The following is a 14,790-nucleotide window of genomic DNA, read 5'->3' as shown; positions in this document are numbered from 1 at the left end:
TTAGAAGAGAAACTCGTGATGGCAATATGGAAGGACTTCAAAATATAGACATGGAATTCACGTGCTTATTAATAAAAGATTAAACATTATTATTTTAAAAAATAATAAAAGGAATGCTTTGCATCATTATACATTTAAAGTAAGTACAAAATCAGTTCATATATAATGTTGCACTTTAACCAAAGTATTGACTCCACAGTTCACTGTATCTGTGGGAGGAAACAGATCTTATAAATAAGTTATGTACTAGATCTTAGTTCCATTTTGAAAAACGAAGCCAGGTTTTTTCCCATGAGCCAAATGCTTCTCACTTATCCTCTCGTTTCTCATGATGAGGCTTTTTGCCTGCTGTGTCACTGCATATTTCTGCTCCCATCACTGTCCTGGTGCTCCCCGCCTGGAGAGGCTGTTTTGCTGGCCTCGTTGTCCGTGTTGTTGTTGAGGATGTCGTCGCAATCCATCTGTGCCATCAGGTTGAAGCGCTCGGCCACGCAGTGGGCGGTGAGGCGAGCCTCGGGGTCGTGGTCCCAGCACTCCGTGATGGTGTCGCACAGAAAACGCATTCCCTGCAGTCAGAAGGGCTGAAGTTAAGATCTGAAGGCAGGAGGAAGAGGAGCTAGAAGCTGATCTAAAGCAATCACAGTGTTTTACCATACTTTTTACAAAAAAGCAGAAATGCTTTTTTGGCCAAGCTTAAGCACAGGAGGAAACAGCCTTGGTAAGTCGTGGCAAATGCCAATGCTTGCACTGTTACTGGCACTGCTTGTGCTAGAGCAGCAGCTTCAGCTCACCTGGGATCCGATCCCATTTTCCACACTCCCTAGAAATCCTCCCTGGAAATTGGTTTGTATTGATGTGGGACTTAAATAGGGGCCCAAGGGAATTAGTCCCTCCATCTCCTGTCTCAGTCTTGCCCGTTCAGATTAGAGCATCCCAAAATCGGGAGGGACAGGAGAGGTGCAGATGGTGACCTGCAGGCTGGCTGCATGCCTGGCAGCTGAGCCCGGGTCTCTGGGTTCCAAGCCTGTGCCCTGGCTGTTACACCTGGATGGAGGGGAGCAGTGCGGGGGTTCAAAGGCAAGTTTGGAATTAAACTTCTTAAATATAACTTCTTTTTCTAGCAGCTTTCTGAAAGGGTGCACCGTGCCAAATAGTCATTGCAGTGTGCAGCTGAACTTTGTTTTCTCACCACAAAATAGTGTCTTGCTTCAGGTGGGATTAGGTACTTCTCAGTGTGCTCCAGAACACATTCAGTTCCTCTCAGTTACAATGGTTATGTCTCCCAGTAATATATTTTTTTTCCAATTTTGTAATGCTCTGAAAAGAGTCCCAATATTTTGGGCTTAGAAACAAAATGGCAGTATTCAGCTGGTATTTTTCCCACTCAAGCTAGTAACACAGCTAGCACCAGAAGCTATGCTGAACCTTCCTTTACCTATATAATTTCTATGATGTGCTATTGCTTTTTGCATCATTGTCAGCCAAGGTTGCAACACCGTGGAAAAATCATTATTCTAAATACAGCTGCATGTTTTTCAGTGGTTTTTGTGTATTTCTTAATTTGCAATTCAGAGAACCCAAAAGTCTCACATGGACCAACGCAAGAGGAAAATGCAAGTCCTACAGAGATGTACCATCAGTGGCATCTGTCCTTCTGCACCTTTCTCTGAACTTGCTGCTCTCCGCTAAGGTTCATCGTACTAAATCTTCCATAATGGACCTAGATTAGAGAGAACAGGATTGTGGAGCAAAACTGACAGATGGTGCATTTCAGTACCTCTTACGTCGCTCACTTATTAGCTTAGTTGAAAGGATTTGAGGATAATTGATTAACATGCAAAAATGAGCTAGCTTAGCTGAAGCTTTTAAAATAAGCCTGTTCTCAAACAGAACATGGTGCTGTCACACGGTTTAGTCATTAGATTTTCTGTGATTATTTTGCCCTGAAATAATGACATTTATTTGCAGTTTGCCTTGTAAGTAGCAGTGATGCTCTTTTGAATGGTACAACTGGAACATCTTGTTACGCTTCCAAAATGGATTTAGTTTGGGTTTTATATTTGATATCTCCGATTTCCAAAGGATGCTAGGTTTTACAAGTATATTTTTAGTGGCAATATTGACTTAAGCTCCCCCTACTCCTTCCTGTCCTGCAGCAGCCCTTCGGTTGTGCCAGTACAACAGTCTGTTCAGCTGCTCCATGAACCAGATCCAGGAATTTACCCAGTCTAAATAACGACTTTTTTTTTTTTAGATGTGGTAGGGTGTAAAGCGAGGTGTGAAGCAAGGTAGAAGCTTGGGCTTCAGGTGTTTGTAAGTGTCCTGGTTTCGGCTGGGATAGAGTTAATTTTCTTCCTAGGAGCTGGTATAGTGCTGTTTTGGATTTAGGATGAGAATAATGTTGGTAACACACTGATGTTTCAGTTGTTGCTGGGCAGTGCTTACACTGGTCAAGGACTTTTCAGCTTCCCCTGCTCTGCCAGGGGCACCAGAAGTTGTGAGGGGGCACAGCCAAACTGGCCAAAGGGCTATTCCATACCATATGGCGTCATGCTCAGTATAGAAACGGGGGGGAGCTGGCCGGGGAGCAGCGATCGCTGCTTGGGGACGGGCTGGGCGTTGGTAGGCGGGTGCTGAGCAGTTGTATCACTTGGGTTTTTTTGTTTTTCCCTGGGTTTTGTTCCTCTCTGTGTCTTGTTATTTTCCTTTTCATTACAATTTTTTTATTATTATTATTATTTCTATTATTAAACTGTTCTTATTTTCAACCCTTGAGTTTTCTTACTTGTGCTTTTCAGATTCTCTCCCCCATCCCACCGGGAGGGGAGAGGGTGAGCGAGTGGCTGCGTGGTGCTTAGTTGCCGACTGGGGCTAAACCACGACATAAGTTTCTGCGAAATTTTGGGGATAAATTTATTCCATGGGTTTTATTGTGCAGCCTTGCAAACAGTTGCCCTGGAGCTGCTGATGGGCAGCACGCTGGGTGAGTCAGCTCTGTCAAGGGAAATTAATGCTTATGGCTGCTGAAAATCTTAAACCATGGCCAACAATGTAGGTCCTCACTTGACAGGGAGTGATCCTGATGGTTGAAACGTGGAATAGCATTTGGAGCTCTGCATCAAACTTACTTTCGTTGGTGGGAACATCTATGGGTGCTTCCTGTTCAGGTGAGCGATTTGTCACCCTTTCTTGGTGTCACCCAACGCTTCCTCCTGCAGGAAGCCGTTGACCCCAGGAGTGGCACAAGCCGGTGGCTTTCTGCTGCTTCCCAGCAGATGGAGCTGCCCTGTGCTGCGTCCTGGGCAGGCGGGTTGGAAAATGCCCGGAAAATCGTGTAAAGCCGGGCTTGTAAGGAGACGTTTATTAGATCAGCTAAGATTAGTCGGAGGCAAACTTTCAGGAACACAACGTGGCTTTTCTGTTCCTCTTCCCCGGTGACTATCAGGTGGTCTAATAAAAGTTACTACCTATAAGCCTTGCTCTGTTTACGCGCTAGACCAGCCCAACTACAGCAACATTATTTCTCGGAGGTGATTGCAGTCAGCCCTTCTTCAGCTCAGCAAACAGCGCAGTTATGGTCAGGCTCTATCAGAGTGTGATTTTTGACAGCCCAAGCCTCCCTATGTTTTTCCTGTGGTTTCAAAGTTTATCAGAGACCCTGGGAGGTGAATGTCTGTGATGAATACTCAAAGGCTTCAAATATGTAGCAGTGCTGATTGAAGTTCCAGTATTTGCCTTCATCAAGGAAAAAGGCTGGGTGAACTTCAGAAATGGACTTGACGACTGATAAACTCGCTGATGGTCCGGCAGAAACCACAGATTCATTTGATTCTGTTTGCAGCTTTGGTCGGCCAGGTCGGTTGTGAGTCTTTGGACAAACATGGTTTTGAGAGGAGATATTGTAGGGAACACATAGCCTTCTAAGATCATGAAATGGTATCTTTCCTCTTGCAAAGCCTGGCTTTATACACCATCCAGGCAGAGTGGGAGCAGTAGCAGCGTGTTTTATGGGTGGATACTGCAAAATGATGCACTGAACACTGCGAGGCTCTGTGAGCCAGCGGGCTCAATGTTTCAGCTTGTTTTTCAGATGAACTGAATTGTTGATCAGTGGATGGTGTTTTTCCACAAGACGTGTGAAATTTAAGAAGTACCAAAGTCAGGCAAAATTTGAAAATCTCAGTCAGCATGCCTGTTACCCCTTGTGTCCTCAGTGCGTGGAAGAAAGTACTGGACCTGGGGGAGAGAAGACCATGTCAGGGCCAGGAGGTAGCTGTGTTCTGGAGCTGGTTGGTCTGGGTGTGCTTGGGGATGGTTTCAACAGAGCACTTCTCATCATTGCTGAAGTATTTCTGTTCTAAAGTGCTGGGTTATGTTTTCTGTGCTGAAACGCTGTGCTTTCAGACCCTCTGAGCTCAAGGCTGGTGAAAGACTTTCTGTTGGCAAGACTTGAGCCTAGCAGGTTCCCTGCTCTCAGTTTCACGTGTGTTTCCCGATTGTTTCACTTGAGGGAAATGCTTCGTATTTTGGCTTTCCTTGCAGGAGTCCTTCTTCTTGCATGCCAAGTCCTGACCTCTCATGTTAGAGGTAATTTTGAGCTTGAAACCTCCACAACCATGCGGGCAGGAGGCTGGATGCCCCTTCCTCCCCTCTGTCCCTGCTGTGAGATGGCTGTGTGCCAGGGACTGTGTGTTGCCTGAGCTAGAGATTTCTGGATATGGTGGTCGTGGGAGAAATGGGGTAGACTCAAATAACTTACTGTTTCGTGAGAATAGCTTGCGCTAAAGTGTTCCATTTTGCTGTTATCTGCAAGATAACCAAATGCCATCACTTGGCATTCATAACGCTTCCTGATATCATGGCTATTGATCAATAAATTTTGCTGCACCCCTGGCTGGTGGCTTTTATACCCCAGGGAAATGGGTCTAGTGGGGCTTATGTGGGCTCAGCCAGCCAAGGAGGAGCTGGACATAGGGCCCAGGAGTTCTGCCCACTTTTGCTTTGATTACAGCTTCAATAATTTTTCAGGTAGGTTAGTGAGGTGGGACAACGTGGGTTGCTCTTTTCTGAATCAGTTACTCCCAGGTTACCTGATGTACCAGCCAGCTGCTCGGGATCTCGGGGCGTCCTCTGCCATGCAGCACGATGTCCCTCATGGTATCCACACAGGGCTGCTCCTGGACTTTTGACCCAAAAGGCAGCTCATAATTCTTTACCTCTGCAAGGAAGCAACAGCAGCATTACAAGATGTTTTTCATGCATTCACTGCTTTGCTTTGGTATGGTCCACCGGATGAGAATAAATTTGTTTTTATCGGTCTGCAAAAATAAACGTATCTGGAAACAATTTAGAATTTGAACACAGAAACGTCATTGCTGGTTTTTCATGTAGAGGTTGTTTTCAGAGAGAGAGGGCCGAGGAACCATCTGACCACCTTCCTGAACCCAAGAGATGCACTACAAAGGACTTGGTCTGTCTTTGGGTGAGATATTTTGAGCAGGTAAAATGTGTTGTGCTGGTGAAAGATGGGAGAGGTGACTACGGTACCGGCATCCAGATTCCTGCTGCAGGCAGGGATCAGGTTAGAGGAGAAATGGCCCTTCCAGAAGAGCAACCCCATGTTGTGGGAGGCCAAGGAGGACTCCCTGTTGCGGAGGTGAGAGGCCACCCTGGTTTCTGCCAGCTCCTGCCAGGACGCAAATGCAGGTACGATACAAGTGGGGAAGGATGGCCGGGACGCTGGCTCGGGAGCAAAGGATGCACGGGGGCATCTGAGCCAGGCAAGGCTCTCCTGCCGCTGAGTGTGGGGTGCGTGGGGCAGTTGGGGCAGCTTTCGTGCTGAGGGTTGGAGCTTCTTGCAGCTCCATGGGCTTGTATTGCAAGTAAGTGGGACAGGGAAGGAACCGGAGAGAGCTAAAAAGGGAAGAGAGGGGAGCAGGCAGAAGGGCAGGCAGGGGCTAACAGCAGGGCAGCTAATTAAATGTTTTGCCACACGCGATTTCGGATGCCAGGATGTGGCTCTGGGAAGCGAGGGGGGATGTGGCTCTGTCGGAGGCTGGAGTTTGCGAGTCCCCATTGCAACATAAACTCTCTGGTGTTGTCTGAAAAAAAAAGTGCTTGTGGCCAGGGAGGGGGAGGCAGCTTCGGCTCTTCCTGCTCGGTTTGCTTTGCATCGCCAGCACTGACTTGGATGTGACTTGGTGGCTGGCCGGCTTTGAGCGGGGGCTGGACCAGATGACCCCTGGGGTCCTGTCCTGCTCCTCGGCCACTGAGCCGGCCCCCTCGAGCCGCGGCACACAGGGCAGGCAGCCACGGGGGAGGATCTGCCGCCAGCTCTTAGCAGCCCTGCAGAGACCCGAGCCACCCCAAATCTGGTCCCACACCATCGGTGGGGATGTGGGAGTGAGCCACGTTCCTGTACAGGGACAAAGGGAGCAAAAAGGCGTGTGGCAACCCTGGTGTGATGCTCCTACCTCCTACCACTTCACATCTGGAGGCCATTTCCCACAAAACGAGAGCCATGGAGTAGACGTCCATCTGCTTGAAAGACTCCAGGTCTTCCAGGTTCACCCTGGACTCCAGGACCTCTGGGGCCATGTACCTGGCAGTGCCCACCTGCCCGCAAAGAGGAGAGAGGCATTAGCAGTGGTGGGCGAGGACTTCGGCCGTGGGGTGACCCAGGGTGGCTTGCAAAGGGTCCCCTCCGGGGAGAGCCGGCGGGTCATACTTGCCTGCCCGCTGTTGGCAAAGTCGTCCACCGTCAGGGAAGGGTCGAGGCGTATGGCGATGCCGAAGTCGCAGAGCACGCACTCCTGCTCATTCTTCACTAGGACGTTGGTGCTTTTGATGTCCCGGTGGGCGATGGGGATTTTCGGCCTGCCGCAGGCGGTGTAGTCGCTGTGGAGGTGGGCCACCCCGCTCACCAGGGAGCCCGCCATCTTCTGCAGGTCCATCCAGCTCAGGATGTGGCGGGAGAGGTAGTCCTTGAGGTTGCCCCGGCTGTGGTAGGCGGTGATGAGCCAATACTCTCGGCGGGGCCCCGCGCCCCGGTCCTCAGCGGTGAGGAACCGCAGGACGCTGTCATGCTTGAGGCTGGCGTCGGTGAAGATCTGGCTCTCGTTCTTCCAGGAGGAGTACTCCTCGCAGGGGAAGATCTTCACGGCCACCGTCTCGTACTGCCCCGAGCGGCTGTGGCTCAGCTTGGCCCTCCACACCTCCGCGAACTGCCCTTTGCCCACCATCTCGTCCAGCTCGATGGGGAGCAGCTCGGTGGGGCGGCTGCTGGCGCAGGTGGGGCTGGTGCCGGCCGGGCTCTCGTCCATCAGCACGGACAGCTTCTCCTCGCGCTCAGCGGACCTCCCCGGCTCCGGCAGCGCCGGGGGCTGCCCCGTCTTCCCGCCCCACGCCTTGGCTCTCTTGCGCCGCTTCTGCGTGCGGCAGAGGTAAAACGTCACCGTGATCATCACCGCCACCAGCAGCGGCGGCAGGAGGCTGATGGCGGCCACCGGGATCACCTCTTTGCTCTGCAGCATGGAGTAGCCTGCGGGGAGGAAAGCAAAGCGAGGGCGCTGCCGCCGTGGGTCTGCAACAGCTCGTTTTCATCGCGCGGAGGAGGAAAATATGTGAAGCCGTTAATGAAGCGCAGCCCTTCGTGGGGCCGCAACGCACGCGGCGCACAAACCCCATCCCGGCAGAGAACCCAGATGTAGGCAGTTGTTATTAAGGGTGCTGCTTAGTTTAGGTCTCAAATTTAGCTCCGTTTATCAGGTGAGGGTTCAGGGCGCCGGCCTGTGTTAATTCGGCCGGCCGGTGCGGCGCGTGAGACCCCACCGCTGCCACCAAAATGGCTCGGCTTCCCTTCGGCAGCTCCCAAGCGCCGTTTGCGCTCACGGCGAGGGGAGCCAGGGTGGAAATAACAGGGATATAGCTGAGGCAAGGCTCGAACAGAGCAAATCTCTGAGGGGGTTTGGGGCTGGGGCTTCGCTGGACCCCTGCGGTGCAGAGGGCCAGGAGCGATGCCGGGGCGGGCTGGGCAGCGTGCAGGACCAGCGAGCCCAGGGGAGCACCGGGGTGCTTCGCACAATAATTAGCGTAAAGGAGCATCGTTTCAGTGCTGTCTGCCAGTGCTGGCATCTCCTTCCTCGCCGCGTTACAATGCTGACCCCCGTCAACCGAGCAGGCATGGCTGCTTTTGTTTTATTTCTTTTAAACCCTTGTCAGCCTTCATCGGGGGGGGGGGGGGGGGGGGAGCGCACAAAAAGCCCTAACCCTCGCACAACATATAATTGTCTGATGCTTTGATGTTCGTGATTCCTGGAATAAACATGCTGACTTCAGTAGAGATATTCAAGTAAAATCTTACTCAGAGGTTTTTCTGCCAAGTATAATAACCCAGGGGAAGAGGGATAAGAATCATTCCATAAGCAAAACTCTCGCTGCTTGACCTCAGTGTGTGCAGATCATAATTCAGGTTCTGGAAAAACAGAGCGTTTAGCTATTTTCCTTGGCAAATTTCAAAAAAATGTGCTGCAGCTAATTTCTGCAAGGCCGTGAAAGCGTTTCTAAAATAGGCATCAGGTTCAAACCACAAGATCAACCTAAACTGATATAAATCAATAACTAACTCAGGAATATGTTTATTTTGGAAAGCGTTAGGCCTGGATATCACCTACTGCTTTAATGGATTTACCCGATGCTTAAGATCCCGTCTTTGAAACTCTGAAGAAAGAGAAGATATTTTTAAGGGAGTTGCATGCACAAGTCCTGAGAAGGGGAAGTTAACACAACTTCAGCAAATTCCTTCGTGAGGATGCCCCTTCCTGACGCAAGCCCTTTGATACGGGAGGGTTGCAGCACGGCAGAGACCCCTTCCACGGAGAGCAAACGGAGCTGCTCCGGTGATAACCGCGCGTCTGTAAACCCACGCCTTGCTGAGCATCGCTGCGTGGGTCTTTCCATCCCCGCTGAGGGGAGATGGACCTCCGGGGCCAGGCTCAGCCGGCACGGGGTGGAGAGGACCGCGCATGCTCAACCCTACCCGGCATCTTCCCAAGGTGTCCACTGGGATCCTGCTTGCACAGCTTGAGGAAATGATGCCTCCGTGTGTTCATTAGGGTGGTCTCTGAGCTCTGATGGGCTCCCCTGCAGCCCCAGTGCTAGGGTAATGCCACCCAGCAGCCCCGACCTGAAAGCAGGGCTTAAGAAATCAAGAAATGGGAAAAAAAGCTGCCTGCTTCAGCCGCCAGAGAAGTGATCATCTGTATTAGGTATTTCTCTGCTCAGCAGTTGTCTATACCATTGCAGATGACCATAAGTTAATATTTAAAATGCAAATGATCACTTAAAGCTGAAGAAAAGGACGTAAACAACGGGGTCTGTGACTCTGGGGCTTGCCAAGCTGGTCCCACAAACCAAATCAAAGAGGAGATAATTGTTTAAGGCCCGCACTGCTCTCGGTCCGAGTTCCAGCGCTTTACGTGCCGGCTGGCAGGAGGAGGCTGTTTGTGGAAGCCTTTGGTGGGGGCGGCATTTCCAATGAGCCAGTTGTCATTTTTGTGTGAAATTACATATCCCAGCATCAGCTTTGGAATCTGCCTATCTCTCCCTAGAAGTGTGTGTACCTGTTAGGTTTGGCTCGGGAAGCAGCAAAGAGCTGCCAAACTTAGCATCATTTGCGTTCATTAAAAGTGGCTTGTTTGTTCTGAGAATTTGCATTTTATGTGATTTTTTTTTTTTCTTTTTTCCTTGCCTTGCAGGAGGCATTATGCCGCTGACTTGCAGGTTATGCTTAGGCTCATTTTCAGCATTTCGTTGCTCTGTAATTATGGAAAATCGGAGGGGGTTTCACTTTGCTTTTGTTACGGGTCAGATTCTTGATGGGCACTTGGATAAACCTGGTCCGTTTGGAGTTAGGGAGGTTTGGACAAGCCCCCAAAGGCTTAGGATCTAGCTGGAAGCATTTCCAAAGTATACCACCCTCCCGAGGTACAAAAACGAGCTGCCTCTTAGTTTTCCCTCCTGTGGATTTACAGCTCCTGTTGGATCTCCCGCCTTCTGCAGAAGCATCTACAGGCGTGCCAAGCCACGCTCACGTACGTGTACGGCACCGGGGCGGCTCTGGCCGTCCCTGCCCGGGGGAAACGCCGCTGCAGAAATCCCCAGGAGAGCGGCAGGGAGGCACTGCTGCGGGTTGAGCCCCACGCCCCGGCACCACCACCTTTTTGGGTCGCAGCCATGGCGGACGCCAGCGGTTCCTGTGGGTGTGCCGGGGCAGGATTTGCTCCGGTGCGATTTATTTAGAGCTTTCAGAGCGTTGACTCACGCTGGGTTACATCAGCTTCTGGGTTCCCCGGTTGATTCGCCCTGTGCTGGAGGGCACAGCCTACCGAGAGATACAGTAGATTTTCCATCGCCTGATGTTTCCAGACCAAGGCAGGAGGCATTTCTGGGAGGGATGGTTTAGCCACAGACAAAATACTGGGCTCAGTAACGGGGTACAAATTTTACCTAGCTTTTACATAGCGAGGTCGAAGAAGATGCTGAAAGAGCTCTTTCTGGCATTGCATCTCCTACTCTATTGGAACTACAAGTTGTTTGTCGTTAGCGTTGGGTGCTTCTCCCCCATCAATAACATTAACAAAAGTACTCACCGTTGGTGTGGTTTTCAAAGATAAGTTTATCGTTGCACTCCTGCTCGTCCACGCAGCCGCAGATGTAGATGATCCCATCCTCGCTGGGCTGATGGGTCATGATGCAGCGCGAGGTGTTGTAGTTGGGGACCATGAGGTTTTCGATGGGGCGGTGGGGGTTGTGGCAGAGCGTGCTGATCCTGATGCTCTCGTTGTCCTGTCTCCTGCGCGTGCCAAATGAATCGACAAAGCGTTAGTCTACCGGCTCAGCCTTCGTGTCACCTGCGCGTCATCTTAAACTTGGTTTTAAGATCATTTGTTTTAAGCCGTGTAGGGAATGACTTGTTTGCAGCAGCTCTGGTATAATTCCAATTATACGTGCTTTGGAGGGGCTTTGTTAAAGCCCTTTATCTCTTCCAAATGGTGAAAAGAGAAATGTTTAGCATATGCCAATAGTAGGACGTGAGCCAGAGACTCTGCTTGTTTCCAGTAGATAATTCACCAGTTCATAATCACGCCTTGGATCAGGTAGTGCCAACCCTAAGGCTGAGTGCCCTGCGTGGGATTTGGGGCAAGATCCCTTCTTTACCAATACCAGTTGCTAGGCCAGCAGGTTTTGGGGCTGGTTGGTCCTAAGAAAACCCTCCAAAATGAGGGTCCCACCTCATATGTCACCTCTGCTGCAATACAAGTCATAACATGTCTGCCTCAGGAGGGGCTGGGGTCTCCACTGCCCAAATTTCACCTGTGCAGGAGAGAGGCGGGGGATGTGGGAGCCGAAACGCCTGCTCGCCAGCCAACGCTTGGCTCGTGCTTCCCTCCTGCTCCTCTCGACCCATGCGTGCAGGTGGAGCCCGTAAGGGCCATCTCATCCCCTGGGCACGCTCTGGGCTAATTGCTGGTTGTTGTGCCCTGTCCCTGCAGAACCATTTGCTCCTGCCTCGGCGACCTGCGGGAGCAGAGCCCTTCAGTCGCCGGTCGGGGCTATTTCTAGAAACAGCTTGACCTTTGGAGCTGCCAAATTATAACGTGAAGGCGATACGACTCCTGGACCAGGGGGTTGTGTCTGCGTTTATACCACGGCTTCAGACACCGAGCGACTACGAATGAAACCTGCTGTGTCACCCGGTGATGCCCCGGTCCTCACCGGGCCTGGGGCAGAGGAGCGCTGGGGCTTGGCACAGCCAGGGATGTGACGGCAAATAAGCCCTAGCTCCTCCTTATTTCCATTTAGATAATTAAGAGGGAGGTAAAAGCGTAATTTCTTAGCATTTCTAGAGAATTTGTTATTTGTTTCAAAAATAAAGGACAGACCTGCTTTTTTTTTTTTTTCCTGTTTTTAATCATTTCGTATTTCTTCAGCTCCATGTAACAACCCCCGTGGCAGAGATGGTCATAACCTCAGCCAGGGGAGACCAGGACATCCCTCCCACTAGCTGGGAGACAGGAGCTGGGGGGGTGAAGACTTCCAAAGAGATTTTTCCCTTTCCGGAGTGAAGATGCAAAATATCCCAGTGCCCATGTTGCGTTTAACTGCGCACAAGTGTTCAGCAAGTGCAGTGAGAACAGGTGAAATATTTCAAGGCCTATTACCACAAGGTCTCACTCATGAAACTCCAGTTACTCACTGAAATGTGGCTCGTAGCACCAGCTCTAGCTCCATGGTGCTGATGTCCTTAGGGCTTTTAAACCACCAATGCTCAGTAGCCAGGTTAAGTCCTTCTGATGTGCCACATTTTTTGCTCAGCAGCACCTAGATCGGGCTCCTGTTAAAGCCGTGGAAATGTGTGACATGTAGAGCAAAAGGATGGGTTTGGCTCTGGTTGTCGCCCAGCTCCTCAAGCAGAGTGCAGTCGTTTTGCTGGAAAATTCCAGCTTTCCCAAGGGATTTGAGCAGTGTTGGCTCAACACGAGGGAGCTTGGCAAGAGGGTCCAGCGCAGGGCCGTCCCGGCACGTGGCAGCTCCCTTCCTTTGGTGCGCGGTGGGGTCATCCTTGTTGGACCCATGGCTTCATCTCCACCCGCTGCTTACTAAGCTGGGTGAGGGAAGAGGTTTGGGGAGCAAACAGTGGAGATCCTCAAAAACTGGGGTGCCCAGGTGGATTTAGGAATGGCCAAGCATGAATTGGGTTATGTCCCTTTGTGGGGCAGATGGTGGCAGCTGAAAGGAGCTGGAGCTTGGAGATGGGCTTAGGAGGCAGCTGTTGGTGTCGTGATGGAGCCTCTTGCCCTCAGAGAGATGGAGCGGAGCTAACGCAGGCTGCTGGCATGGGAAGACGTGCTGGGCAGCTCGGGGCCGGACGGCTCCTGCCCTGCCGACACCACCGGGGAAACGTGACCTTGGATGTGGCCCTTCTCCTGTGGGGAGGACCAGCGTCTGCCCTTGTAGAGCCAGGGGGTAATTAAGAGCTAATTAACAGCTAAGAGCAGAGCGGCAGGGTTTGACCCTTGTTTCCAGAGCCTTCCCAGAGGAGGCAGGATAAGCCGGCACCGGTCGGGTTTGCAGGGCAGCCCCGGGGCGAGGGTGAGAGGCAGGGGGTGGCCGGCCCCGCGCGGGTTATGGGCGGCTGGCGAGCGTTGCAGCCGCTCCTGGGGGCGTTGAAGGAAATTACAACCATTAACAACTTTGCTAGGGACAGCCCCTGCTTCCCGACCTAGCGGTGCAAAGCGGGAGGGTGACGGTGTGGAGAGGTTTCATGACGCCTTCGAGGTCCACTGGGAAGTCAGAAATAAAAGCAGGGGGAAGAACCCAAATTTGTTATCCTCTTCCTAGTACAGGCATGGAAAGTCCCCGGGCCTCGGTGCTCCCTCTGTTTTCTCGGGGTTCCCAGGTAACTTGTCAGAGGAGCTTCCAGCTGAAGAGTCCCAGGAGGATGCGATCCCTCCTCTGTGGGCTGCCCAGGCTGGGCACGCTGGAGGATGTGAGCACGTTGCTCATGAGCGTGGGGCCAAAGCTGTTGCTGTGACTGTGATACCCACGCAGGACAAGTTCAGATGATCCAAATATGCCTTTGCAAGTGAGCAATGGGCAGCGAGGCTGGCTTGGAGGTGAGCCCTGCCTGTAGGGATCTCAACCTCTGGATGGATCGTAAGATGGGGTGGGACATGCTGGGAGGAGGCTGCGGGGCTCGCAGGTTATTTGTGACCCCGCAGCTGCCTCACCCCATCCGATACGTGGTGCGAGGTGCAGCCCCATCCCATGCCGTGGGATTGCTTTCCTGGCGTGGGGATTTATGCTGCGGGGGTCTTGCTTTTTCCCGTACATGTAGGCTGTCAGTGGGAAAACCCAGCAAGATGCTGGATTGCCTACCCAGGATTTAAGGTGGCTTCTCCATGTGCGTGTAGGGGAATTTGGGGCAGGGGGTGGATTTTGTTTGTTTGTTTGGGTTTCTTGTTGGGTTTGTGTTTTGGTTTTTTTTAAGTCCATAATGCAACAATTATGTTGAGGCAAACTCCTACTGAAAGCGGGGCGTACAGCATTCACGCTAATTAGCAGGTTGAGATAAAGCCTAGTGATAAGTGCTTGGCTGGCTTTCACTTTGGCAGCCAAATTAAAAGGGAAAGAGGAGAAAATCATTCTGGGCAGACCCAAATGGATGGGGTTTTTTAGTTTTGCTCATGGGGACCAGAAAAGCTGGGGGAGGCACTCTTCCGGGCAAACGATGCGGCGTATGCTTGGCCTGAAGTGCAAGATTGTGTTTGCCTTCCAGGCATCTCCAGGAGAAGCAGAAAAGGGCTTTTCCCAGGGGACGGGAAGGAGGTGGGTTAAACCCAGTGGGTTAAACCCCAGTTCGGTACCAGGTCAGACGTCCGTGCACTGGACGGGGACAGACCTCGGCTGTGCCCCTGCACGTGAACCAGGGTTTCACCGGCCTGATGCAGGACGACATCATGGGTTTGGGGGTCAGGGCTGCTGGTGTTGCCCAGGGGGTTCAGCCTGGAAAGCTAAATTCAGGGGTCTATGGGCATTTAAAGGTCCCGCAGCAAACTTGATACACTTTGTGTCGGGCACATAAATGCTTAATTTATTTAGAAAATAAACTGGTACTAATTATAGGGCAGACCAAATAATTTTTTACTGCAAATTGTAATTTTGATTATAGTGGAGTCAAAGGGAGAGGAAGAGAAAGTCCTGAATTATTTTAAGGGGCGATAAGTCAAG

General features: G+C 51.4%; 1 protein-coding gene across 1 annotated transcript in view; it reads right to left on the bottom strand.

The window, feature by feature from the left end:
- Positions 1 to 75: 75 nt before the first annotated feature.
- Positions 76 to 14,790, bottom strand: part of LOC142414280 (TGF-beta receptor type-2-like) — a 34,443-nt gene continuing 19,728 nt past the window's right edge. Inside the window, exons 3-7 of the mRNA XM_075511290.1 lie at positions 10,650 to 10,852; positions 6,732 to 7,540; positions 6,474 to 6,615; positions 5,091 to 5,218; positions 76 to 566 (exon numbers count right to left, since the gene is read on the bottom strand). Coding sequence (XP_075367405.1) covers positions 354 to 566; positions 5,091 to 5,218; positions 6,474 to 6,615; positions 6,732 to 7,540; positions 10,650 to 10,852 — 1,495 coding nt within the window. The 3' untranslated portion in view covers positions 76 to 353. The remainder of the gene's footprint in view (positions 567 to 5,090; positions 5,219 to 6,473; positions 6,616 to 6,731; positions 7,541 to 10,649; positions 10,853 to 14,790) is intronic.

Source organism: Mycteria americana, chromosome 9 (assembly GCF_035582795.1).
Source record: "Mycteria americana isolate JAX WOST 10 ecotype Jacksonville Zoo and Gardens chromosome 9, USCA_MyAme_1.0, whole genome shotgun sequence".
NCBI lineage: Eukaryota > Metazoa > Chordata > Aves > Ciconiiformes > Ciconiidae > Mycteria > Mycteria americana.
This window is presented reverse-complemented; position numbering and strand designations above follow the sequence as displayed.